This window comes from Cyprinodon variegatus, unplaced genomic scaffold (assembly GCF_000732505.1).
Source record: "Cyprinodon variegatus isolate N-32 unplaced genomic scaffold, C_variegatus-1.0 Scaffold410, whole genome shotgun sequence".
NCBI lineage: Eukaryota > Metazoa > Chordata > Actinopteri > Cyprinodontiformes > Cyprinodontidae > Cyprinodon > Cyprinodon variegatus.
Genome location: NW_015150863.1, coordinates 380,961 through 406,036, shown reverse-complemented (window position 1 = coordinate 406,036; position 25,076 = coordinate 380,961). Strand labels below are relative to the sequence as shown.

The 25,076-nt window shown below is 36.6% G+C and overlaps 2 protein-coding genes across 3 annotated transcripts in view; both read right to left on the bottom strand.

Annotated features, from left to right (window-relative positions):
* Positions 1–14,469, bottom strand: part of ezr (ezrin) — a 33,242-nt gene extending 18,773 nt beyond the window's left edge. The window contains exons 1-2 of the mRNA XM_015388007.1: positions 14,244–14,469; positions 6,398–6,481 (exon numbers count right to left, since the gene is read on the bottom strand). Of these exons, the coding sequence (XP_015243493.1) occupies positions 6,398–6,481; positions 14,244–14,255 (96 nt within the window). The 5' untranslated portion in view covers positions 14,256–14,469. The remainder of the gene's footprint in view (positions 1–6,397; positions 6,482–14,243) is intronic.
* A 4,940-nt stretch (positions 14,470–19,409) lies between these two features.
* Positions 19,410–25,076, bottom strand: rsph3 (radial spoke 3 homolog (Chlamydomonas)). Of its 2 annotated transcripts, none has more exons than XM_015387998.1 (8): positions 24,845–25,076; positions 22,981–23,062; positions 22,765–22,906; positions 22,538–22,683; positions 22,253–22,456; positions 21,743–21,905; positions 21,553–21,639; positions 19,410–20,133 (listed from the first exon to the last, which is right to left on the bottom strand). In XM_015387998.1, exons 1-8 carry the CDS (start codon positions 24,958–24,960, stop codon positions 20,054–20,056), a joined length of 1,020 nt encoding a protein of 339 aa, XP_015243484.1. In that variant the 5' UTR covers positions 24,961–25,076; the 3' UTR covers positions 19,410–20,053. The 2 variants fall into 2 exon arrangements, with proteins under 2 accessions (XP_015243484.1, XP_015243485.1); XM_015387999.1 differs by having other exon boundaries at positions 22,792–22,906.

The window sequence follows — 25,076 nt, the reverse complement described above, 5'->3', positions numbered from 1 at the left end:
CTCATTAGAAGGTTTAACGAGCCTGATCATTTAATCCAAAAAGAATCCTAGAACGCTTTGAAAAGTTGCTTCAAGCTACATAGTTATAGTGGTAAAACTAAAGTTGTGGAAAAAAGAAAAGCCCCTTATAGTCATAACAGCTGTTTAAAATTTGAAAAATTAAGGATACTAATCCATTATGTTCATCACCTCCTTAAATCAAATTTAATTTGTTGCCTTCATTTACTTTTCTGTTTTGAAGCCTTCGAAATATTTGCTGTTTTAGGCTTCGACCAAAAGCATGATGCTGTATGGCCAAGATGTGCTGCATGACTGACATTTAGTGCTCCAACTACAGACGCACATAGACCATGTCAGAGAGAGCAGGGGTGTGTCTGCGTCCGCATTAAAAAATATAATGGCAGCTTCCTCTAATCATTAGGTGGATTATTAAGCTTATGACAAAATTTAAAAGAAAAACCACAGGGAATACTTGGAGATCAGCAGTTTAAAAAATTTTCCTTAACAACAGGACTTTGGTTCTGCTGCTGAGTGGAAAGATAGTCGCAGGTCTGGAATAATCACTCCAGGAGAAGTTAGAATTTTCCACATGCTTCTGAGAAAAACCAGAGTCTGTCTTTACAGCCAGCACAGAAGTTTTCCTACACCAGACAGCAGAATCTTTTTCTTTTTCCTTCTATACATCTATTATGATTAATACATCCGTTATTAGTCAGCGGACTGGCTGCTGCGCCCTCTGAGTTATCTCTGCCAGAAATCCCGAGCCAGTCACCAGGAAAGGTGGCTAAGTTGTCTGGGTGAAGTTCAAGTTAGTATTCCTGCTTATCCTGTTTCCAAGGATAAGCTCATGGAAAGGTAAAATAAAATAAAAATCTAAAGCTCCCACACAGCTTGTTTAGGACTAAAGAGACAAAAGTCTCAGGTTCAGGCAGCACCTAATGGATTTTACTTAATGCAACATCAGGAAGATGCCTGAAACAAGAGACGCTCAGAAACAAGAAGTCCTTTGTTGTTCTTTACTTCACGCTCACTGAATGAGACGGAGGAACAGTTTGTAACCACACAGATATGGGCCATCTGGTTTCTAATTTACATTAAAAACCTTGATTAAACCCTGTGGTAGGTTTAGGGTTAAAAACTAAACCCACTGATTGTCAATTATTATATACATTTAGAGTTGATTTATCAAGTTGCCTTGACTGTTTAAGATTCAGAAACCAAATTGAATGTCTCCTTTCTGGAAGTAACTAGTATTTCAGGGCTCTAGTAACCTGTCCAGCTTAAGCTGTTTCCATACAGGTCAAACCTCATAGCAGATCATTTTAAACATTTCAGAAAATTACAATCAATCTTAATTATAAAACCTGAATTTGGTGCAATGGTACAAAAATAGCATTAAATGTAATCCTGAAACCTATTTGATGGGCTTGATAGCATTATTTGGGTGAATTGCACAAATTATAACCCATTTATGGCCTATCAATCAAAGAAACTGACAAATATGATTAAGTTGATCTAAATCATAATATTGCAAATTAAAAAATTTATTCCAAATTAGGGGTCAAACAGTGAAAAGATCCATAAAAAAAGGCTATTTGAGAATGTCAAATAGGAAACAGAAACAAAGCATAAAACACAATTTTTTTAATCATCTTTCCATTTACATTTTTCCAAATGTTCTCATTATACAACCAACCAACCCTAATTCCATTGGTTCAAACAGCAAAGTACCTTCTGAAAATTTTTAATAATCATATAAGGCTTAGAGACATGACAATTGATACTCAACCTTTATGGGAGATCAAAAACTTAAAGTAACTGTGGATCTGATAAGAGTCTGAGCCAGATCTCTTCAGAGTTGTAAATGTTTAGGTTTCAAAATCTCAGAAATTCTGAAGTCTCCCTGAAGGCCTGTATCAGTGAGACTGTTCATTCTGGATTTTTTTCATCATGGAGACCACAGAGAAAACAGCTCCCACTCATCTGTGAAAAATAACATCACTGGTTTGTTACATGAGCATCAGTAGCTAAAGCACTGGAGTGCTAAAAAGACCATAATCTAGCTTTATAAATCTACACCATGTCAGTTTAAGTCATTTTAAAACCAGAAGTAAAACGGTTTTAGTTTGTTTTTGAGGTGGGGGGTATCATAGGTTAACTGAAGAATCTAGTTTATGTCCAATAGCTTGTGTTTGGCTGGAAAAGTTGTTAATGGCATTAGGGAAGATCGCACCAAAATGGCAACCACAGAGATACCAAAAAAATGTTTTATAAATTTCTACAGAGGTTAGATTAAATCATAACCCAGATTAGTTGGGGCCCCTTCTTTTGAAAGTTGGCATTTATATTGCTAATCTGAGGATTAAAGTTGCAACTAATGATTATTTAGCAAATCGATTAATCAGTCGATTATTTTTTCAAATAATCTATTAATAATTGGATAGCCAAAGGTTTCTTAAAGAAGACTTTTTGCAAAATTAGACCAGGTAGAACTTAAACTTTTCCACTTGATTAGTACTGGTTACAGTATGTTGACAGACAAAAAAGATTTTTATTTTAAATGCAAAATGTTTACATTTTCTTTTCACAATTTTGGTATTATTTGTCAATGCTCTGTCAGCCAAAGGCCTTTTTTTAGATTCTGTATTCTCCAGTAAACAATGAATCGATTCCTAAATTAGTTGTCGATTATTTGAGTATTCGGTCAATCACGATTAATCCGATTATTTGTTTTAGCCCTAATGAAGATAATCTGCGCTTTAGAAATTCTATCTAAATATAAAAGGTGATATTCCAGAGTTGAAATGGTTGCTGTAGTTGTAGTTTAAGAAAAAGTTAAACTTTAGGGGTTAGATTAAAGAAGCAAAGCCTTCTTCAAGCAACTGTACCTCAGACATGGAAAGTTGTACCCTGCAATAGCAAAAAGTTGGCATAGACCAGTCATTCACTTATCACTCATGGACTTAGACACACTCCTCTCTTACTTATGAGATTTAGGGACAAAGACAAAAAAAGGACTGTTTCTGGACTCCAATAGCATTACTAGCTGCGTCCTTTGAAGCAAATAACCTAAAGTCAAGCTACTGAAGGGGAAGGGTGGGGTTCACCAAGTCAGGCTACTGAACAGCGACAAAAAGCACAATGATGAAAGAAAGCACTTTGAGGTAAGGAACAGAGGTGGAGCAGTTTGTTTTTATTAAGGTTACAAGAGGCGAGTTAATAAAGATGAAGTAATGAGAACTGAACGTGTTAACAGCAGAACTGTATTGGGCAACATAGCTGCAAACTTTTCCCTATGTTATTTAAAACAACTTCACTGGAAACTTTGAATATTAACCAGACATAGGACTCTGTTGTCTGTTTGAATTTGTTTTACATTTTGCATCGGACACCTTGAAACCAAACTACATTTGTTTCATCGTTTGAACCTTCTAAAGCTGCTTGGAAGACTTATTTTTGTAAAATTCAATTTACATTTCATCACCTACTGCACAACATGTCATCAACAGTTTCTTACTGTTTTGCTACTTTATTGTAAGGTTGTATTAAATCTAAACTTCGCAAAACCAGACTTTCACACACGTACGCCTCTGGTGACATCAGGAGGCTCACCTCAATCAACCTGATTAAAGAGAATCATTTTATGCAGTTATTCTCCTAAATATGCTTCTTGCATTCGGCATTGCAGCAGCACAACAAAAATATATATATTTCAGGAAGATCTGTGACCAGGGATACAGTTTTTGAAGGGAACCAGAAAGGAAATTCAACCTAAATATATGTATAAATATGTAAAGATAGTTTTTTTCTTTCCTGCTTAATTAGCTCTAGTGATGTCATCGACGTGAAGAGCAAAATTAACCACACTTTTTAAACATTGTATTTTAACCAATTTATCTGTACAAATCTATTTATTTGTAGAAAAAAAACTAAACAAACACTGTAAAAATCTTTAAATGACGCCATGCTTTTAGCTGACAAGTACATAAATTAAACTGAAACCATTTCTTTTCAGCTTTATCTTTTGAGGTGGTTGCTCAACAAACAGTGAAAGATGCATCAGCACAGAGTCACATGGAAGTGAAACTGCAGCAGGGTGTGTAGGGGAGTGGCAGATGTTTCTCTTTAAGACCTGAATGACAGGGACTAAAGCTGTGATCAGCACTGACCACAGGGGCCACACCAGACTTTCTAAGTTGCCCTGAGAATGAGCTCACTGCTGTTACTCAATGTTCCCACAGAACCTGTCTGATGAACAGAACATGTCTGGCTGGAGACCTTAGGCTAGAAGTCGTACAAACCTTTCTTAGGCTCTTTCTCCTCTTGAAGTGGATTGATTTTTGAGCTCTTAACTATCCCTGACATTGTAATGAGGGAGCAGTGGAATAACGCCTTAATGGCAATTCCCACATGTAGGTGAGGAAAGATCAGCTGGAGCTGAAATTAGTCTCTCATGTGTTAAAAAAGAAAAAAAGAAACTTTGACCTCTGTTTTTATGCACAGCTGAGATGATGGGAGAATCCCCTAACTGGCAGTCACAGTTGCTACACTTGCTACTGAAAAACGGGTTTAACAGGAAGTGGCTGAAACAATGCTTTTCCTGCTCTAGTGCTGTCATGAAGGCATAGAGGAGAGCATACTGATAGCTCTCCATCTACTTTATGGACACGGCTGAGTTTTGCAATAGAAACCCTCCATGAAAGGAAAATTATTGTTATTGTCACCATTAATAGCAATGAAGTAATTCTAAATACTTTTCACAGCATTGTTAATTGAAAAAAATGTTTCCTTCACCAAACCACACCTAACATTTTCTAATAAAACTCCTGAAGCTTCTATAGAGGCCTTATTTGCAACTTTAAACGAGGCAGTGAATAAGGAAATTCTAATTTCAGCTGTCTGAATCTAACAAAAATCCCTAAAATCATAAAGAATTTTGTTCATTTATTCAGGTGCCATTCTAAACCCGTTTTAAATTTGGTCTTCTCTAAGCGGAGGTGTAAAGAACAAAAAACAGCCTGGATCCATGACGCAGTTTATCTCACCTACAAAGCAATTCATAATACTGACAGCAATAGATTTAATGAGACCTTCTAAATTCTGCCCATTGTCTGCTGTAAGGAAATGTGATTATGCAACATATACCACCGAGAAACCATTTGGAGTTATTTTAGTTTAATCAGATTTCATTAATGGTCATTCTGACTACTAGTTGTAAATACACACAATAAATAAATTCAAATCAAATCTTAAAAGAAATGTAAAATCAGAATTGAATTAATAAACTTCTTTCCCTCTTTCAACTCTAAAATGTATTTAAAAACTATTGAAATTAATTCAACTGACATGCAACAGCAGAGGTGGACCGATACATCAGCCGGTCAATATTTTTTGGCCAATATAGAAGTTTTTGTCTTATCAGCAGGTATCTGTTCACCAATCATTAGTGCATTCAGCAGCCATGCCGTGCATCCATTGCCCCTCCTTCCATTTGCTATCCACCGTTAATGCTTTGTTTGCAAGTTAATAAACTATTTATTAACTTTAGTTATTAAAAGATTTAACCCAAGAAAAATAATAAATAAATAAAAACAAACATCGACATATTGAGGATCAGGGAGACTCTTGTCAAAATGATCTTTGTCTGCATCAGCCATAAAAATCTGTAACTATTGATCTGCAAGTTACAGGTATAAAATAGTGAAAGGGATGAAATGGGGGTAAAATTAACTCTGAAATTCCTATTTCTCAATAGTTAACATTTTTCATAATGAATGACCAAAGGGCTCCCTTAGAAATTGGTGATAAAACTCCTTTTATTTTCAATAAGGATGAATTGGTTTTACAGCTGTTAAGAAGAAGCGGATGAGTTTTAAACAAAAAGACTTTTGAGATGTCCGAGAATGCATCATGGCGTAACGCATAAATTTAGTTAATATTGGATCAATTAGAAGTTTTTAATTGGTGTAATCAGTGAGAAAGGCTTAATCAATCTCTTCTTCTATCAGTGTAATGTGTTCAAAAATAAATGCAGGAGGAAATTAAAGCAAAGAATGTCCATGGAGGAAAGTCTGCTGCTTTGTAACTTATTGGCTAGATATGCTAGCTGCAAAAAAGCTAAAAAATTAAATTCAACCTTTTTAAAACTAAATTATTAACTATTTAAAAGTGGCATTTGTCACAAAGCGGATAGTGCATGCATATTTACAATTATACCGTTTAAAAATACAAAACGTTTTCTTTTTTTGGTTGTTATTTTTCTACATTTGGAGAAAACAGGCTTTGGTCTGAAAGTGACACACTTTTTTCAAAGTCTGCTCTTTTTTTCCTGCTCAAAAAAAACCCAGAAAGGTTACTGCTTTAAAGTGGAGGAAACCTGACATGCACTTTACTGTACCTGGTCAAACAGCTGTTTGCCCGTAGTGTTGGGCTGGATGGCAAACTCCAGCTCAGCGTCCATGGTGGTGACGCGTACATTGACCTTTGTAGGGAGGAAAAAAGGCAGAATGAAAGAGTTTACAGAAAAACAGACCAATAATGTCTAATATACTGAGTCTTAAAAAGTGTTTATCCTCTTACAGATTCCTTCCATTTTGCTTTCTCACACTTAAATGTCTCAGATCAAACATATCTTAAAGTAATTTAAAAATGTAGTTCTCAAATGTTGATTTATTTAATAAAAAGTAAAGAAGCAGTCACAATAAATCTGTCCCTTTGTAAAAATAACTTGCCGTTTACTAAACCTTAAAACTAGTTGTGCCACCCTTGGTGGCATGGCCTGCTTAAGGTTATGCCAGTCTTTCAATTACGTTTAAGTCCAGTCTTTGTTTAGGCCCCACCAATGTCTTGTTTTGTTCCTTTTTTTAAAACTATTATCAGGTGGACTGACTGGTGGGATTCAGGTCATTGTCCTGCTGCATAACCAAAGTGTACTTTAGCTTGAGGTCATAACCTGATGGCTGAGAGGTCACAGAAATGATAGGTTAAATCGATTAGGATAAGTCACCCAGCTCAATAAAAAGGAAATGAGACCCATACTGTCACAGTTAATATTTAATATTTTCTGGAGGCCATTCTTGTCCAGTTGATTACTTTGAGTGGAATCATAAATGTACGGTACCATTAATTAAAGGCTTGCAGTATTTTGCATGCTTCTGGGATAGTTAATTTATTGGTCTTTATTTCAGCCTACTTCATGTTTGCAGAATGATTTTTTTTTTTCCATGATTCCATGAAATGTAGAATAATCAGGCAAGGGTGTAGTTGATTAGAATGAACTCAGCTTTCAAGGAAATCTTAAATCCATTCAATTCATGTTTAAGAAGTAGAGAAGTTATATCTGCACATTGGTTGTGCCGGTTAATAAAGGTAAGCAAAATTAGAAACTGCATTACAGCTGCCATCATTTGAATTATGGATAGCATAGTTTGTTTAATGGTAAAATTACATTTATAAAGCACTATAAGGTCATATATAACTACTAGAGAACAGAGCTAAGGTGTACACATGTGTGTGTATTCGTGTCTGTTTGGTAAGGGGGTGTATTTGCAGAGTAAACAGCAGGGGCTCTGCTCTCTCTGAAACAAACCACCTGATTGAACCGAACTGTGCAGCAAAATCTGAGGTATTCCAATATCCAAGAAAAACATCATGTGGTCCAGGTAAATAAAGAAAATTGTGATAAAAAGGAAAAAAAAAAGCTAGGTGCTGCAATAAAGCAAACCATGGGTTTAGAGAGTTGGTTAAACTATAGTCACATTCACAGAAATAAAGCACGTCTCTCAGATTTCTGGTTAATGACTGATCACAGTGACCTGCACATTCAAAAACAGGACGGCCATCTAACTGAACCACAGGAAATCAGTTGTCCTGTCACAAAGATCCACCCCGGTGATTAACGCACCATTTCATAATATTTACTAACAGAATAATTGCCATGACACTCAGAATAATAAAAACTGACGTCAACTGTGTATAATAAAGAAAAATAACAATATGTTCAGGACTGTAGGTTTAGTCAGTAATCATCAAAGGTCAGGAGAATTTAAACAAAGGCCATAAAACAACCCACAAATATTTACAATGGCTGTTTTAAAGCAAAGCACACACTGAATGAATTTTCCTGTGGGTATAATGTCAAAAGTCTCTGGTATTATGAAAGAGGACCTCTTTTGGTCCTCTTGAGCTGGAAATGATACAAAGAGTTTAGAAGACAGAGCTGAGAGGGAGGCATCGAACAGAGGCCTTCAGTGACATCTTTCATCTCCGTTCTATTGTGACCGAACATCAATGACGCCCATGTCTGCCGATTCAGTGCGTTTTGGATTCCCATGAATCTACAAAACTTTCGGCAGTTATTCCTCCAGAAGCAGCAAATCCAATCCCAACATTGGATAGAAAGCACAGATTTCTGTGCTTATCAAGCATATGATGACACAGTAGTCTAGACAGTGGATATTAAAGATTCCCCTCATCCCCCAAACAAAACAATCATCTCCCACAGCTTATATTAAAATGAAGGCCTTTAAGCTGCAGAGTTTTTTTAAGGGGCCAAACAGCAAAAGAACATGTGTGCGCAATTTTAAATCTAACAGTCGGAGGCTAATGAGAAGACCGGTTTCAAGTCAGAGCTTAAAAACATGCAAGGAGAGAAGTGAGGAGGGAGGACGTTGAACAGCAAAACAAAGCTCTCCTTTTAGCTGTGGTCCCCTGGCAGCCCCCCCACTGTCACAGTGGAGCCAGATTACCAAATCCAGTCAGTGTAACTTCGCTGGAAGGGCTCAGAATAAGACTAAAAGGGGGTTTCTGTTTTATTAAAATGTTGGTCAGGAGCTTAAACCATTTTTTTAGGGTAGGTTTCTCACATCTTTGGGTTCTACATTTGAAAGAAGTTACATATGGTGGCATATGGCTCCTGGAAAAAAAAAAAAAAAAGCCATACAAACAGAGAGTGGAATAAAGTGCATGTGTGGCACAGACGAGCCAACAGAAACCACTGAGTGAGTGATATCTGATCTGAAACAGAGTTCTCCACTAGCAACGCACAATAAACTGTTACTATTCACCACGGTAAAGAAAATATGACAAGTTTTCTAAAAATATACCTGGCAGGGACCCACAGTTCCACTATGGGCAGAAGTACTTAGTCATTTTAGTTATAACTGACTTTATCTTTTTAGCTACAGAAACACTCAAATATTAGATGCCATGACAACGTGATGTATTCAAGTTTGGTAACCAGGAAACAAACTTGCCTAATATCAATGTTCAAAATAAAAGTAACTAACGGTTTTTGAAGATGGGGGACGTGACGGTGAGATTTAGATTAGCTTTGATGGGAAAGTTCACTGCAGGTTGTTGGAAAAGAGGCTCAAACTCTAACCAAACCTTAGATTATATCCTTATTCATATGTTGTTGCATGATGGAAGTTTTCTCCATGCATGTTTTGAGAAAATCAAGGCAATTTATAATTTTGTACTTTAGAGCATTTTGTGGAGGGTCCCGCAGAAGTATTGAGAACTTATCATGCCTTTAAGGACTGCATTACAATTACCTTAGATGAGCTTTGGACTCCACCATAATTGTTCCTTGTCTCATCCTCTGTCATGTACATTCTAAGGCATGGTCATGGCAGGATGATGCCTGGTTTGTGAACCTCAGTCTCATCTTTGCCTATTTAGATGATATACTGTTAAGATATTCAAGCCCTAACTTTCAGTATGCGCTGGATTGGTTCTCAGATTAGTTTGAAGCAATAGCAGAACAAAAGTCAGCTTCTAAAGTTGTGATTTTAAACAGGAAAAATGTGGACTGCTCTTTTTAGGTTGGAGAATCTAAAGAATCTTGTTTTTGTGTTCACAGGTGATGGGAGGATGGATGATGAGAGGCATGGACAAACCAAGCACTTAGCTGCAGTGATGCATGTTCAGATTGTTTTGTATTCACCGTCTCAAATGAACAAAGGTTTAGGATATGTGGATTTAATTTCTTCACTTAAATCTTTGTGTGAGGAATAATTTGGAGTTACAAAGAGTAGCTCTAAAATGATTTTACCATTGAGAAGCTGTGACTCTGATGGTACAAGAAGAATTTCCACTACTCAGTGGAATGTTGGATGGATTTGTTTTCCATCTGCAAAATTTAAAACGATCTAAAACACTTGGTAACAAACCCAAACTGCATATCGAAATGCATCAAATTATTTTTATTTTTTGAGTGGAAATGACAATGTACCCCAGGTTACTAAGACCTGTGTTGCTGCAGCCGGCCCTGCAAAGCATGCAAACACATACTTCCTGTGTTTTATTCCTCAAACTGAAAAAAACACATTCAACAAAAATACACCCAGAGTAGCGTATACTCTTATCTAGGTAATTAAGGTTTACAAGCTACTTTGGAGCTCCATAATAGCTTTCACTTTTAGTTTTGGTTTTGCTTGTTTGGAAAGCTAAAAAGAAATATGGCAAATGTTAAATGTAAGAAGTGTATTTTTTAAACAAATTACAAATGTCTTAGAAAATACTTTTTTGCACTTTTAAATTTCTATTTTAAGATTTTCCATTACAGGTCTCCAATACCTTCTACAGTGTAGCGATGCTTTTGATAAAACAAATAGGCTAGGAAAGATGCTAAAGACAAAAATGTTGCATTGAAGCTAATGATGGTCAGCATAAATACGACCTTTACACCAATAAAATCCCCAAATTAATGCTGTATCTTTAAGCTTTGTATCATTTTACTACTTTAAGAAATACTTTACTTAAAATGTGTCCAAAGTCCTTGTCAGAAGAGTTTCAAGCCACAAAACAAATTTTCAGAGCAACTTGTAATATGAGGCTTAAAAACCTCACATTATTTATCATTTATTTTAAAGGGATATCAGCAAACTGTTACAATTTTACACTACTGCAAATAAATCAGGACACGTTAATAATTATTTATATCTTTTAATCTGATAAATTCACATATCACTACCTATTTATGTTTATCTTTACAAAAGTAAGTGATTAAGTTACAGGGGACACCTAAAATAAATCACATTTCACTACTTAAAAGACAACAAAATGCAGATTAAAAGTAAGTGAAAAGTTGGGACACCCTACGCCCTAACTGGTGGTCTTATCCCCTTCAGCTGAAATCACTAGATCTAGTCTTTCAATCACCAAGTTTGTTCTGCTCCTCCCTTTCAGCTGTCAAATACAAGACTGGATTCTTTCCTTATTGCACATTTCAAAGCCTGTGAATGGCATTGATTTTTTTTTCAAAAGGTAGTTGAAATTTAAACCTAATTATATGAAACTTAATCCTTTCATCCACCTGTTCTTAAAGAATTCCTCACACCGTTCAGGTCTGGGCTCTGAAATTTAGAGGATCAGTATAATTATGAACCGAATCCCTCAGGTTAAGTAAATGGCACGGGTCAGGTTTAAGAACCAAGGTGGTCATCACTTCTAAGGTTACAAAGAATAAGCTGAGCTGCATTCCTGAGTCAAGTCTGTTCAATATTTAACCCTCTGCATAGCTTACTCGCTTTACAAGAATCCAGAACAATGGTAACTGCCATGGTGACTCAACTGAGATTTATGGACCAGCCTCAGGAGCATGAGGAGCCGTGCAATATTGGTTTTCTGGTACTGAAGGGTCCAAAGATGAATGACAGACACACGGAGTTCCACATGAGGCCAATTTACAACATGTTAAAAAGAGACAAATCCCAATAATAGGGCTAATCCTATAAACACATATCCTGAATGATCTTCTGTCATGACGATGTCCTCAAGCAGACAGGAATTTAGGAGAGCCAAGGAGCGTTATCATTTACTTCCCATAATGTGTCATTGAAATAAGTGACACATAAGACAGAGAGCCATTGATATGGGAGCATTAGAAACACTGGTCCTCAAATATCATCCAAGCCCCTGTGATAAAAAGGAGTCTCCCCTTTCCAACACAAATTACAAGGAGTTTTATGTTATAATTGCTGAGAAAGCACCTCAGGTTAGAAATGTTTTACTTTTATTACTCAATTTTCCTCCAGGCAGCATCTTAAATGTCTTAAAATGGAGGGGTTGCATTTGACTTTTGATTTGCATAATTTCTGGAAGGCATTTGTGCTCTTCTGTAGATAAAGCTCCCCATTCAAGAGAATGACAAATGATCATGAGACAAAAGTGGGAGAGATTAAACCCACAGGGGCATTTCATATTATGAAATCCTCCTTTTAAGTGTCTACAGACAGAATTTATTTTAGGGTTAAAATAACATTTTAAAAATTGGGTCTTGCTATTACTTTTTTTTACTGTAGATTTTAAAGATCACATATATCTGTTTACTTCTTAGTTGATGACAAGTTAAAAATGTCCTTAAAAAGGTTTGATTTTTCTGAACAGAAAGACAAATGTAGGTGGCTTTGGAGATGTTGGATATCCATTACTTAGAAATCATGTCTGCTATTTAAATCTAAGTGGATTTATAACAATTTGAGCCACTTCCTATACAAAAATGTACTCAACCAGGGTAGCGTGTTGGTATAGTGGTAGACCAGACGCCCCACTTACAGAGTTATCCAGTACAAGTCTTTCTTGTCTCTTTGTCTCCAGAAAGACGTGTATCTCTCTCTTTGAGAGCAACTTCAGCTTTCCAAATGTAAAAATCTTAAAATTGAAGCTGATTTTCAGCTAAACCTGCCCACATCAATGGGGCTGAAAACTCAAAGCTTCAATAAATCCTCAACAGTCTATATTATCAAAAAGATGCAAACTGCTTTGATGCATTTTAAAGTTGGCAAAAATTAAACAAACTACAAACTACAACAGGCTATTATTAAACATAAAGACTGAGGAAAAATCTGAATGTGGCAATTTCTACAAAAAAAAAAGTGAATTCAGACCAAAATTAAGAACTAAAAATAAAAATCACCAAAGTCATGGAATCCAGGATGTAAAAGACAAGCCTGAATACAAGAAAATAACAGACCAATCGATAAAGAACTATGACTGGCTGCAATGTGTACCATATGGTGATAATCTAGGTGAAATTTCCTCCTTTTTCCATTTTATTTCTTATTAAAAGCTGGCTTGTGTCACACCTTTTCAGCTTGATCATCTAAATTCACACTCTTCATAGATGTGCAATAACAGTCTCCTAGATACCTCCGAAACCAGAAGTGAGACACAGCAGCTATAGGATAGGTTTTAATTATGAAGACTTCTGGAAGCATTTCTTCCATTGCAAAGATTAAGTGAAGCATTTGAGGGGGAAACATTTTCAGCATCAACTTCCGAGTTCCCCATGGTCCTGTGGAAAACTTGACTGCATACAGTCTAATATTATGGTTCTTGAAAAAGCCTGCTTTGTGGCAACGGCATGTTGCTAATTTCACATGGCAATGATGTAATTTCCACAGAAACCCTCATGACAACCCAGAGGACTTTCTAAACAAACCAACAACATATTTTACGACTTGGATGGCTGCTTTGGTCATTGTCATAGACAACATGGATCTGTTCAACCGCCTGAGCAAAAACAAAATGCAGATAATAGCTGCTGCTTTTTAAGTCATCCTTTCAATTTAACCTTGTTTTGCATGTGTTACTAATTAAACCATCCACCACATGTTAGGTCCATTCTGAACTTTCTATTTGTAGAGACGACATGCACTTTGCTCCTGCTCATAACTAGAACATCTCCATCACTTTTTCCTGTCTAAAATAAGATCCACATGTGTGCATCAGCAGAAGTTTCCAAACAGTGAGTTAGACAAGTGTGTGACTGTTAAATTGTACAAGGTGCAAATGCTGGGTGGGGTGGGGCAAAGTGAGTCAGGAGAATAACCTGTTCAAATACAGAGAACAGCTTCTTCTACAACAGGAGAACAAATCCTAAACTTAGGCTTAGGTGGAGCAGGACAGTTTTTAACAGATTTGTTTGAGCTGAGTGTGATTTATCCCTGTGAAGTGATATTTATTTAGGAAAGTAAAAAAAAAGCAATCCACTTTGTCATGTTAAACCAAGAATTAATCATATTTAAAAACACAATTGGTCTGAGTCTGTAATGACAGGAGGACATAAATATCATTCAATCTATCAAATCTGGTCTTACAGTAAAAAAACTTAAAGAGTAAAATCTTTATTCCAAGTTAAATTAAAATAACTAGGTTATTATTAATCTATTACCTTCCAACTATAGCAGTGATTTAATAATGACTGAATTAAAATATCAATAAAGCAAAGGTTCACCTACCGCTTTGGGCATTTTGCCGTCCTTTTATTCCCAGCTGAGATAGAAGAGATGCTGAATAGAAGAGCGAGAAATAAAGATATAAAATAAAGATGTGCGCTCCGCGTAGTTCTGGTTCTCAGTGCGTCTTTCTGACAGAGAGAAAAGAGGAGAAACTAGTTTCAGCCACTTGTGCCTCCCTTAAAACTCAGCTTAGAGCAGCTCGACACTCCTGCAGGCGGCCGTCATCACCAGGATGAATCACCTTTGAAAACTGTCCGCAGAAGGTAACCAACAAGAAGAGCCCTTCAAAATAAGAGCACCTAACTTTTTTTGCTGTTGCAAAATCTAAATCTTTTTCCATAAATGGGCAGATGCTAAGTTTAATGTATACAATTAAACAGAGGTGGATGATCCAAGTTTAGAAACTAAAAAGTATTGTATTCCCAGCTCCACAAAAGACACTAGGGACTCTTTACCTGCGTAAGTGAGTAGGATGAAGGAGAACTAGTTTATACTTTCTGGACCTAGATTATCCACCTCTGCATTTAAAGTATCTGTTTAGTAAATAAAAAAAAATCTTAAGATGGTCAGATATTAAACACTAACTTAATTATTTGTTACATCCAGGGCTTCTATATTAAAGCTAGTTGAATGACGCTGCCAGCAAAAACAACAGAGGTGTCAAGTAACAAAGTACAAATACTTTGTTACTGTACTTAAGTACACTTTTTAGGTGTCTATACCTCACTCCATTACTTATTTTTAATTTGTACTCATTACATTTTCACACAAGTATCTGTACTTTCTATTCCTTACATTTTTAAAACAAACATTACTCGTTACTCTTGGCTACGGTTTAATGTTTATAAATATTTATTTCACGTCATGTGCGCCATCTAATGCAGATCATTGGTGCCATCCACATCTAGAGAAAACTTGTGTAATTGGATGATTGATTTAAAGTAAACACTCATTGGTTAGCTAAAGGAAATCATCAGAAGCAAGAAGGTGTTCTTAAAACTGCTAACGTGAATTGTCTATGCCATGCTACAATGTGGGATTCAGAAAAAGATGTTGAAATGTCTGAAAGGTCGGACACAGGCGAGGGCGTATTGGCAGATGGAGACCAACAACAAGACCTCCCTCATCCTTGGCCCTATCTCAAAGAATTTTGGGAAATAGTCAAAAAATTCAGCTTTCAATTCATATACGGTAATGGCATCTGGCTGTTTTTTTTTTAAAGGTTACTTTATACTTTTATACTTACAGTAGTTTTTGGAGCACATACTTTTTCACTTTAACTTGAGTAAAGAGGTCAGGTTGATGCTTCAACTTTTACCGGAGTGTTTTTAACCTGCAGTATCTATACTTTTACCTAAGTAACAAATGTGTGTACTTTTGACATCACCGAAAAAACATAATTGAGCAAAAAGCAATAACACAACATTTAGATAAAAAAAAGAATAGGAGTTGTAAGTGAACACGATTTCCTTTCTTCCCTGAGATGTTTAAAGCTATATCTGTGGGGATTTGTTAAACCCAGACATGTAGAAGAGGCGATGCTGGGAATAATAAAGAAGAGTAAAGTAGAGCGTAAAAAATAATCAAATCAACTCTGCTCTGAAATGAAGATTTCTAAATTGGTATTAAAAAATGCAATCCCACCACTACAAAAAAAAAATAAAAAATTAACTTACGGATTTTATTTTGAAATTTTTAACAGGAAGACCTACATATTTTGCCATACCTTGACTACCAAATACTCACAAAGGCACATGGACGTTAACATGTCTGTTATTTGCCTCACCCACAGCCTACAATAAATTTGAAGTCTCCACCCAAACTGTTTTAACATTCAGGGATGACGCTTTCATTCACCAACAGGCCCACACCTCAGTTTATTTCCAGGAGACCTTCATATCCACCTATTTGTTTGTCACCTGGCGTCGTTAGGCGCAACCAGGTGATGCGTTTAATGGTAAATCACTCAAAAGCTCTCAGATAGAGCAACCTGTTTAATGTCGTTAAATGTGTCAAAGTAAATAATTACTAAACTGGGGTTATTTCTGGAGTATTTGGCTTTAAAAGAAAAAAAATAAAACCTCCTACAGGATTGTGTTACTTCGCACCTGTTGGGAGAGTTTCCTCCTTTGTGTAGAGCAGCAGGGAGGTGCCAGGTAGAAACAAATAAAAGTGCGGAAAAACAAATTGGGTATTTGCGTATTTTTAGAAGTGACCGACTGTCTTAAGTCAACAGCTGCTGAGGCGGAAGTCTTACCGGAGCTTGGTGTTGGTTAAGAGGAGATGTGTTGGTATTTTCCGCAGATTTCCCTCTAAACTGCGTCAGCTCGGAAAGACTTAATATGGCGCATCCAAGATAGTGGAGAGCCAGGATGATGGAGGACTCCATAGGTTCCCATTTTTGGGAGACTTCCCCTCTAAAGCCTATCTGATAAACCGGAAAATCAACCACATGTTGATTTATTTCCAAAATAAATATAGATGTATTATACACATCCTAATTATATATCTTAATATTATGGAGTACAGCAACTGGGAGCTGAACATTAAATTTCACAAGAGTCCAATAAAAAAAATTTTTCTAAATGTTATGCTTTACACAACCATGGGATTGACTGATAGTTTGACGGATGTCCACCAGGAGAAAAGCTACACAAATAGGCCTACATAGTTTTAGGATCTATGGACTTGCTGAAATGACACACATCTCAAAAGCAACGCCTAGAAATGTCTAATTTTTTTTGTTAAACCAGTCCTGGAGCAAAGACAGAAGAATGTTTCTGCTATAAGGAGAAAAAAATGTTTGGAATTGGTTCTCAGTGGAGCTAAATAAATGAACAGTATACAGAGAAAAAAATCCTGTAGGCTGAAATCCCTGAAAATTAACTTTTCTTTAATTGCAATTGTGTTTCTGGGCACTTTTTATTAGACTTTTTCCTTCCACTTAACTTTCCAGTGATATACACGCATACACCATGTTAGCAGCCAGCTTCTTTTGTAAGAACCCTCCTTGTAGAATGTGTCTCTGTCCTTTTTCAAGCAAATAAATGCCAAATAACTGAAAAAAAAATTATGAAAGGAAGCCCTCTGTAATGACTTTATATATGAATCTCATATTCAATGTTTTTTTTCAAGTTTATTCAGATATAGACTACGTTATAAATATAGTAATTGATCTTTATTGATCTCACACTGGGAAAATGTGTTTTTACCCCATCCCCTTGGGATGCAGTGGGCTGCCATAGTGGGGTGCCTGGGGAGCAGTGTGGGGTTAAGGGTCTTTGCTCAGGGACCCAGAGTGACCTCTGCCCCAATAAAATGATCATAAACAAAATAATCTCTGTTTAAGCCATCAAACATAGCCTAGGATCTGTTTAGACTTAGGTTAACATGTATATCTTTTTATCTATTATGCTATATTTTTTTGGAAAACATTTTATCTTAAATTATTTTTGCTAAATTTACAAAAAAAAAAATGAATTTAATTATTAACATATTTTTGATTTTTTTTTAAATACACAGAAACGGTGTGATCCCATAGGATTTAGTATCACCCTGACTAAATAAGAACATAAATGCAACACTTGCTTTTGAATGAACCCAGTGAGGGTGCGCATCAGGAGCTGTTGATGTAATCTGACTGTGAGTGAGCGCATCAATCAGAAGATGAATCAGCTGATCAAACAAAGTGTGAGGGAGGGAGGTGTCACCTCATCACACTAGGAACTTTCACAGACAGGAAGGGATCCGCCTGCATGCAACAAGATGCAGAGAGGTGGGAGGCGTCAAAGGTGAGCCGACCAATGGCGCAGTGGGGATTAAAATAGAGCCCTATATATCCCAGGTTTCACCTACTTCTTAGCATAAGACGAAACCACTGAGAAATGCGACGGTCTGCTCACAGCCACGCCTTTCATTGAAGCTCCAGCTCATCAAACTCAGCCTGTGGATTTTGGAAAACTAAATATAGATCTCGCCTCACACTTAATGTTCTAATATAAAAGGAATTCTCAAGTTTAAAGAAGTCCCCAGATTGTTCATTAATAAAATGAATTCAGATTCTTTCCTACGTTTCATTACCATGACGAGTTAAGCAGAACAGTTTGTCTGAAAAATGCAAAATATAGTTAATTTGCCTGTTGGTGGCACTGAATTAACTGAACTGGGAGATGCAGATGCAAATCAAAGATTAATTCAAAGGAAGGTGATTTGAATAATCCTCTTAATATGTGGAGATGTTTGCCACCAGCAGTATGAATGACTCTACTCATAACTTTTATTTTTGTTTGCTTTGCTTTTTTTGCGAGGCGGTGGGATGAGCACAGCAGGGAGCCATACTGGGTTAGAGAGGCTCAGAACTGGACCTCTGCTAAGATGCACCCCTCAAAACCTCACATTTACAGGTTATGAGGTCTTAGCCTTCTTATCTAAATCTATTAATAGCAAATGATGAAAGTCTCCTCAGTTTGTCAACATTTCCAGGGCCGACTACTCATTAGAACAGTCTGTGAGTACAGATAAATCTTTAGAGTTGATTGATTTTCTTGGGTTTCCATTTCTACTGGAGTATTAAACATTTCGGTAACCCTGTTTAGTGACCATGAACACCTAGATATGACCTTTCAAACCCTTTTAACTTCATACTCTAAAATTATCCTTAGATTAGTAAAATAGCCTTTTCTCCTGAGCAGGTTTTATTCTCTTTAAACCAATAACTAAAAAAAAACATAAATGGGAGGCAGCTTCAGTCAGAGAAGATTTCACCGCCAATGATTGTGGACGTTCAAAATATGACAGGACAAAAATAATAGGTTAGATTGTATTATGAACGTTATAGCAAAAAAAATATATTGAACACCTGAGAATCATTCACTGCTAGTAAACAAATCGAGGAAAGTAATGAGACAGTGAAATATATCTTCCTCCATAGAACGGCTTTAGAAAATTTTATCCACTTTGCACCACTTTGAGCTTTGTTCTAAGTTGTTTCTGGTTACTTTAAGAAGTAAAAATATTTTTCTCAAAATTTTTTGGGGGGTTTTATTCTTTATTTAACATATAAATCATGTTTCAAATATCCTGTAACAGCAGAACTGGCAAAGTGAGGAAAAATATGGCTCAAAATGTCTTGAAATATTTAAATCTTACATATTATTTCATGAGAAAAGCTATTTATCTATCATCATCTTTATTTGTATAGTGCTTCAAAACAGCTACAACTGAAAACAAAGTGTTGAACGTACCTAAAAATAATAAAACAAAATAAAAGAATAAAATACAGCATAAAAATATAAAATAGAACAATAATAAGAATTTGTTTAAGATAAATAAACAAGTCACAACTAAATCCTGCCATTCTTATAGCCAGCGAAAATAAGTAAGACTTAAGCACTGTTTTAAAATTTTATCCGGGAAGGAGTCCCCCTAATTAGCAGTGGGAGGCTATTCCATAGCGATAGAGAGGGTTCTGGCTCCTCTGAGCTTCCGCCTAAACCCTAATAGGAGCAGGAGCTGCTGTTCTGCTGACCTAAGCGACAAAAGAGGCAAGTAGAGGTGAAGAAGCCCAGAGGTAAAATGGGGCAAGGTTATTTAGGCACTTAAAATTTTAAAATCATTTATGTTCTTTTCTTTTATTTTTTGTTCCAAGAACGATAAAAGTCCCCTGAGCTTATCATACACTGTTTGCAGGTATTCATTTTAATTCACAGGGAATTGTGTAATAAAGAAAGAAAGAAACTGGTTATTTTGAACTGCATTTATATTAAGACGTTTATCTCTGATTCGGGACATTTGTTGATCAGCAGGTATTTTCATGGGTCAGAGCTGTCTTGTTGGGGTTCCAGTTGCTTGAACTCATCCATTCTCTCCAGAGTTAGTTTATAGATCATGTCTGAAACAGAAACAGAAGATAAACATCTATAAGAAACATTTTGCTGAATAATGCTCTTTCTGCACTTTCGTGATGTGTGTAATATTTAGCACCTACCAGTAGATGGCACTAGTTTAAAAGGGTTAACATTTAGCCATTATTCCAGTTTTGAAATATTTTGGTGGCCTATAGTTGTGAAATTTAACATTTTTCTTCACAAGTTTTTACAATCCCCACAAATGAGATTGTTCGTGAATAACTACAGTTTCTTGCAAAAGTATCCAAACTGCTTGAGATCCAAATGTATTTAATTAACTGGTTTTTGTTTTTGCTAGAACAAAGTATTTAAGGTAGTGTAAAGTAAAGGAACAAAAACTATAGCATGTAGTTGTATTTAGCCCACTCACCTGGCCAACTATCGCCTCATTTAACTTTACTATTTTATTTTATTTTGTGGAAAGTTGGACTAGATGGAGAACTGGGGAATTTCCAGGTATTGCCTAACATTCTCAATGTGATTTATCTCCAATATCTGACTGGCCAACAGTCTCTATCATTCAGTCTCATTGTCCTGCTGAAGAAAAACATGTCGACTGTAAGATGCTGCCACCTCTGTTTAGCTGCATAGAATAGATGGTATCTTCAGGGTGATGAGCAGTGTTAATCTTTCACTTACACTGTTAGGCTCAAAAGTTCAATTTTGTGGAATCTGGCTACAGCCTAACATTTCTTTGCTTGCTCTTGTTTGCGAATGATTGATTAAAAAATGCTAGCTGAACTTGCATGACTCATTTTAAATAATAATCTCCTTTGTGCTACTCTTTAATATAAAAGGAAGATTTGTGGATTTTATTAGTAGTTGTCCTGCAAATTAACCTAATTCTGCAGCCCCTCCAGAGCCTTCTAGAAGTGTTCTCAAATGAATGCTCTTACTGACCAGCCTCCTATGGTGGGTGACCACCTATTGGTATGTTTTTGGTTGTGTTACTCTTCCTGTTTTGTGCAAAGCTTTAATCTTGGGATATTGCTTTAGAACCTTTAACCTAATGCAGCTAACCCCTGAGCTGTTTACTGTGTTCCATGGGTTTGATGCAAGGATTTTCTCCCTAGCGTAACCTAATTAACCTCTGATGATAAATAGATGTACTGAACATTGCAATCTTAGATCATTTTAGATGATTCATTTTCAGAATAACAAATCTGGATCAATGGATAAAGCAGTAAACTAAAGCTTAACCACAAACAGGCTTCAATTAGAAGGCAACCGGACTCTGGTGCCAGTCAACAGAATTGACAAAGGCACCTGGATAGGTGTCAAAGGGTCTTCAAAAAGCTGATCGAAATTCCGGTTGCCCTCCAATTTAAGCTTGTTTGTGGTCGCCATGACGTGGATGACTGAGAATTTACACAGGCATAAACTGGAGGTTTAAAAAAGCTTACTGTCCAGTATCTGTCTTGCAGTGTCTCTCTTCTTCAATTGGTTGTTGACCTCAGACATGAGCCATGGGAGGAAATTAACCTCAACATCTGCAAAATTACAGTCACAAAAAAAGCAATAAATAAATGCTCTAATACAGAGTAGAGCACCTATGCCCTCTTGTGGTTGAATTGTAAAAGCTAAGAGGTGAACCTTTTTCCACAGGGTCATAAAAATATCCCTGGTTTCTCAGAGAGGTGAAAACTGAAGGGAGGAGCCCAGCCAAGTACTGCTGACTAAACGCTTGGGCAGCGATCTTCTCTACAGTCTCCTGCTCCTTCTTCAGCACCTCCTTCTGTTGGGCAATTCTACGCTCCTGGAATCAAAAGAAAATTTGTTTAATATGCATGTAATTTGCCTAATGTTTCACCCAAACGTTTTCAAGTGTAAAAACTAAATAAAAAAAAAGAGAAAAGTAAAAACAAAAATAGCTTTCTAAGAAAAGCGTCAATCAGATTAGAAAGTGTCCTTGACAACCTCAACAATCTCATCAAATTAAACCCACAGATCACATGCTAAATATATCGTTATTGCAAAACTCCAACCTCTGATTGCATAAGATATCTATTTTTTTCATTCTGCTTTAATGATATAAAAAAGATGAAATATAAATTAAGACGAGACTGTTGAATGTTTAAAAATCTAAGCTGCTCGTTCTCCTACTTTCTCCTCTTGGCGGCGTCTCTCCTGCTCCTGCAGACGCTGCATCTCTGCCAGCTCATTGTTTCGGAGCTCTTGGAAGATCCTCTGCTGGTTCCTCAGGCAGGCCAGCTCCTCCTCCTCCATCGCTTCCAGAAGAGACTGTTCAATCGTCTTCCCCACCAGGACCTCCAAGACAGGCTGCACCTCCAGGTCAAAGTCAAACAACTACAGAGGATATTTAGATTAAAATGATGATTAGTTGGTTTTACCCTCTTATTACCTCTTATTTCTGCTGGAAGTACTCACTTCTCCTTCCTCTATCTGTGTTTCAGCATCTACCCCGGTTTTTGCAGGAATAAAAAGTGGAGTTGCCGGTTTATCCATGAACTTATCAGTCTGACATTCAATGTCTGTTGCTGAAATAACATTGCTCAGTTCTTCAAGGTAAAGATCTAGTAGTAAGAGAGGAAGTAGTTCTTAAATTCCATGGTTCCAAAACTCTCAGACAAGAATTTATTTAAGAAGAGTCCTACCTGTCTGCACATCAACATGTTGTCTACTCAGCAAAGCTTCAGGAGTCTTGGTTCTTAAGTAATCCCTTTCCTGTCTTCGAGCAATAGCTCTCCTCCTGAAAGCTTGCTGTCTTTCATTTGTAGCAGGATCTGATTGATCAGTCTGCAGGCAATGGGTGATACAAAGTAATGAGAAAAATCTAGTAAAATAAGGTACCATTGAAGTTTTATACATACTCTTGGAATGAGGGACTGGTTGACGGTATTTCCTCTGACGACCCGTCGATCATACTTAATATTCCCATACTCCCTTTGGGTCCTATGTTGTAAGCAGGAGGTGAAATTACATTACTACCAGTTTATTATTTATTAAAAGAGAAAACACATTCAGGTTAATAAAATGTATTTAACAAAAGACCACATTTTGTTCATTGTATAAAAAAATAAAAAACTACAGACTGAAGTGTAGTTAAAAGAAAAGCATTTTCTCCATTTGCTAGTTACATCTAACTGTGGTTTTTAAGTTGGATTAAGTTAAGTGCCAGGTCTTAAACTACAAATGAAATGATAAAAAATTAAATGAGGAGCACTACAAATGATGTAAACAAAAATATATCTGCTAAAACTCGATAGGCTAAAAAATACTTTATTTGAGCTGAGTAGATAACGAGTAGATAATGTTTAAATATATATATATATATATATATATATATATATATATATATATATATATATATATATATATATATATATATATTTCTAGTATTTATATCCCAAAGATCATTTCACAATCCTTTAATTCATTTTTTTATGGCCCAGAGTGAGGACCCAAACCCTCCGTTTGGAACCACTGCACTCATTAACAGAGGCGAAGCCAGAAATATTTTTTATAGGGGTATCCAGGCAATAACCAATGTACACTGAGAGGGGGCCAAAAGTGGATAGGCACCAGAAACTCACGGTCAATCTACGCTGCTCCAACAGGAAAATTAACAAGCAAAACATCCATATTTTCTAAATAAAGACTAACTATACTTTCCTACAGCCCATCCATCCATTATCTGACATGCTTGGGGTCATGAGGGGTGCTGGTGCCTATCTCCAGCAGTCAATGGGCAAAAGGCGTGGTACACTCTGGACAGGTCGCCAGTACATCGCAGGGCAACACAGAGACAAACAACCACTCAAGCACACACCTAAGGAAAATCTAGAGAAATCAATTAACCTAACATTCATGTTTTTGGACTGTGGGAGGAAACCGGAGTACCCGGAGAGAACCCACACATGCTCAGGGAGAACATGCAAACTCCATGCAGAAAGATCCCGGGCCGGGAATCAAAACCAGAACCTTCTTGCTGCAAGGCAGCAGTGCTACCCACTGCGACACAGAGCAGCCAACTTTCCTTCAGCCTTTGCTAACAAATAGACACATTTATTTAAACATCGGTAGAGTGGGTATAAGGTACAGTGGATAAAACTCAGTTTTGACTTCTACTCTGTCTAATCTGGCTAACAGAATAACAATGCACATGATGTATAAATAATAAACCTAACATGGGGCATAAATCTTTTCCATTGTCATTACTTACCTACTGTATCAATAAACATTCTGCATAAAATTGATATTTACAAGCACTAATATCTACATAAATTGATTATTTGATAAGTTTTATTAAAATTGTTATCTTTGATTTCAATTAAGACTCCTAGATAACTTGCAGAGACGCATATTTTTCTCTTTACCCCATATAACAGAAAATCTAGCTCTGAAAAGAGCATGAATTCTCTACTTATCAACTTTGATGTTAGTATATTGATGTGTATAATTAACCAAAAATATATAAAAAACTGTTTTTAATATTCCACTTGAGAGCATTACTGCTGCCACCATCTGTATTAGATGGGGGGAAAATGGTAAGGGTGAACAATTATTGGGTAAGGGCGGCTATGGCCACCTCTGGCCCCCCATCTAGCTCCGCCCCTGCTCAATAAAAATGTAAAACTGAGTGTTAGGCCTAAATGTAATTGAAAGCTTACACAGTTCTAATAGCAATACGCTTAGTTATATTATTCAAGTTGACCATTTAGAAAAGAAACGTACTGTTCTTGCGATGGTTCTCTAGGTCTATATTTGGAGCGGACCTCAACGGGTCTGGGTCGACTTGAGAAAGTGTACATTCCGTTTGGGTCTCTGTGGTTGTAGGATGGGAGAGCCATGCTTCAGAAACCCACGCGCACCTTTATCCGCAGAAAGTCGCTTTAAATTAGCGCTACAATTGAGCTAGTTAGCAACTTGTTTAAAAGCTGGCAAGTCCGCGACGGTTGTAGCAACC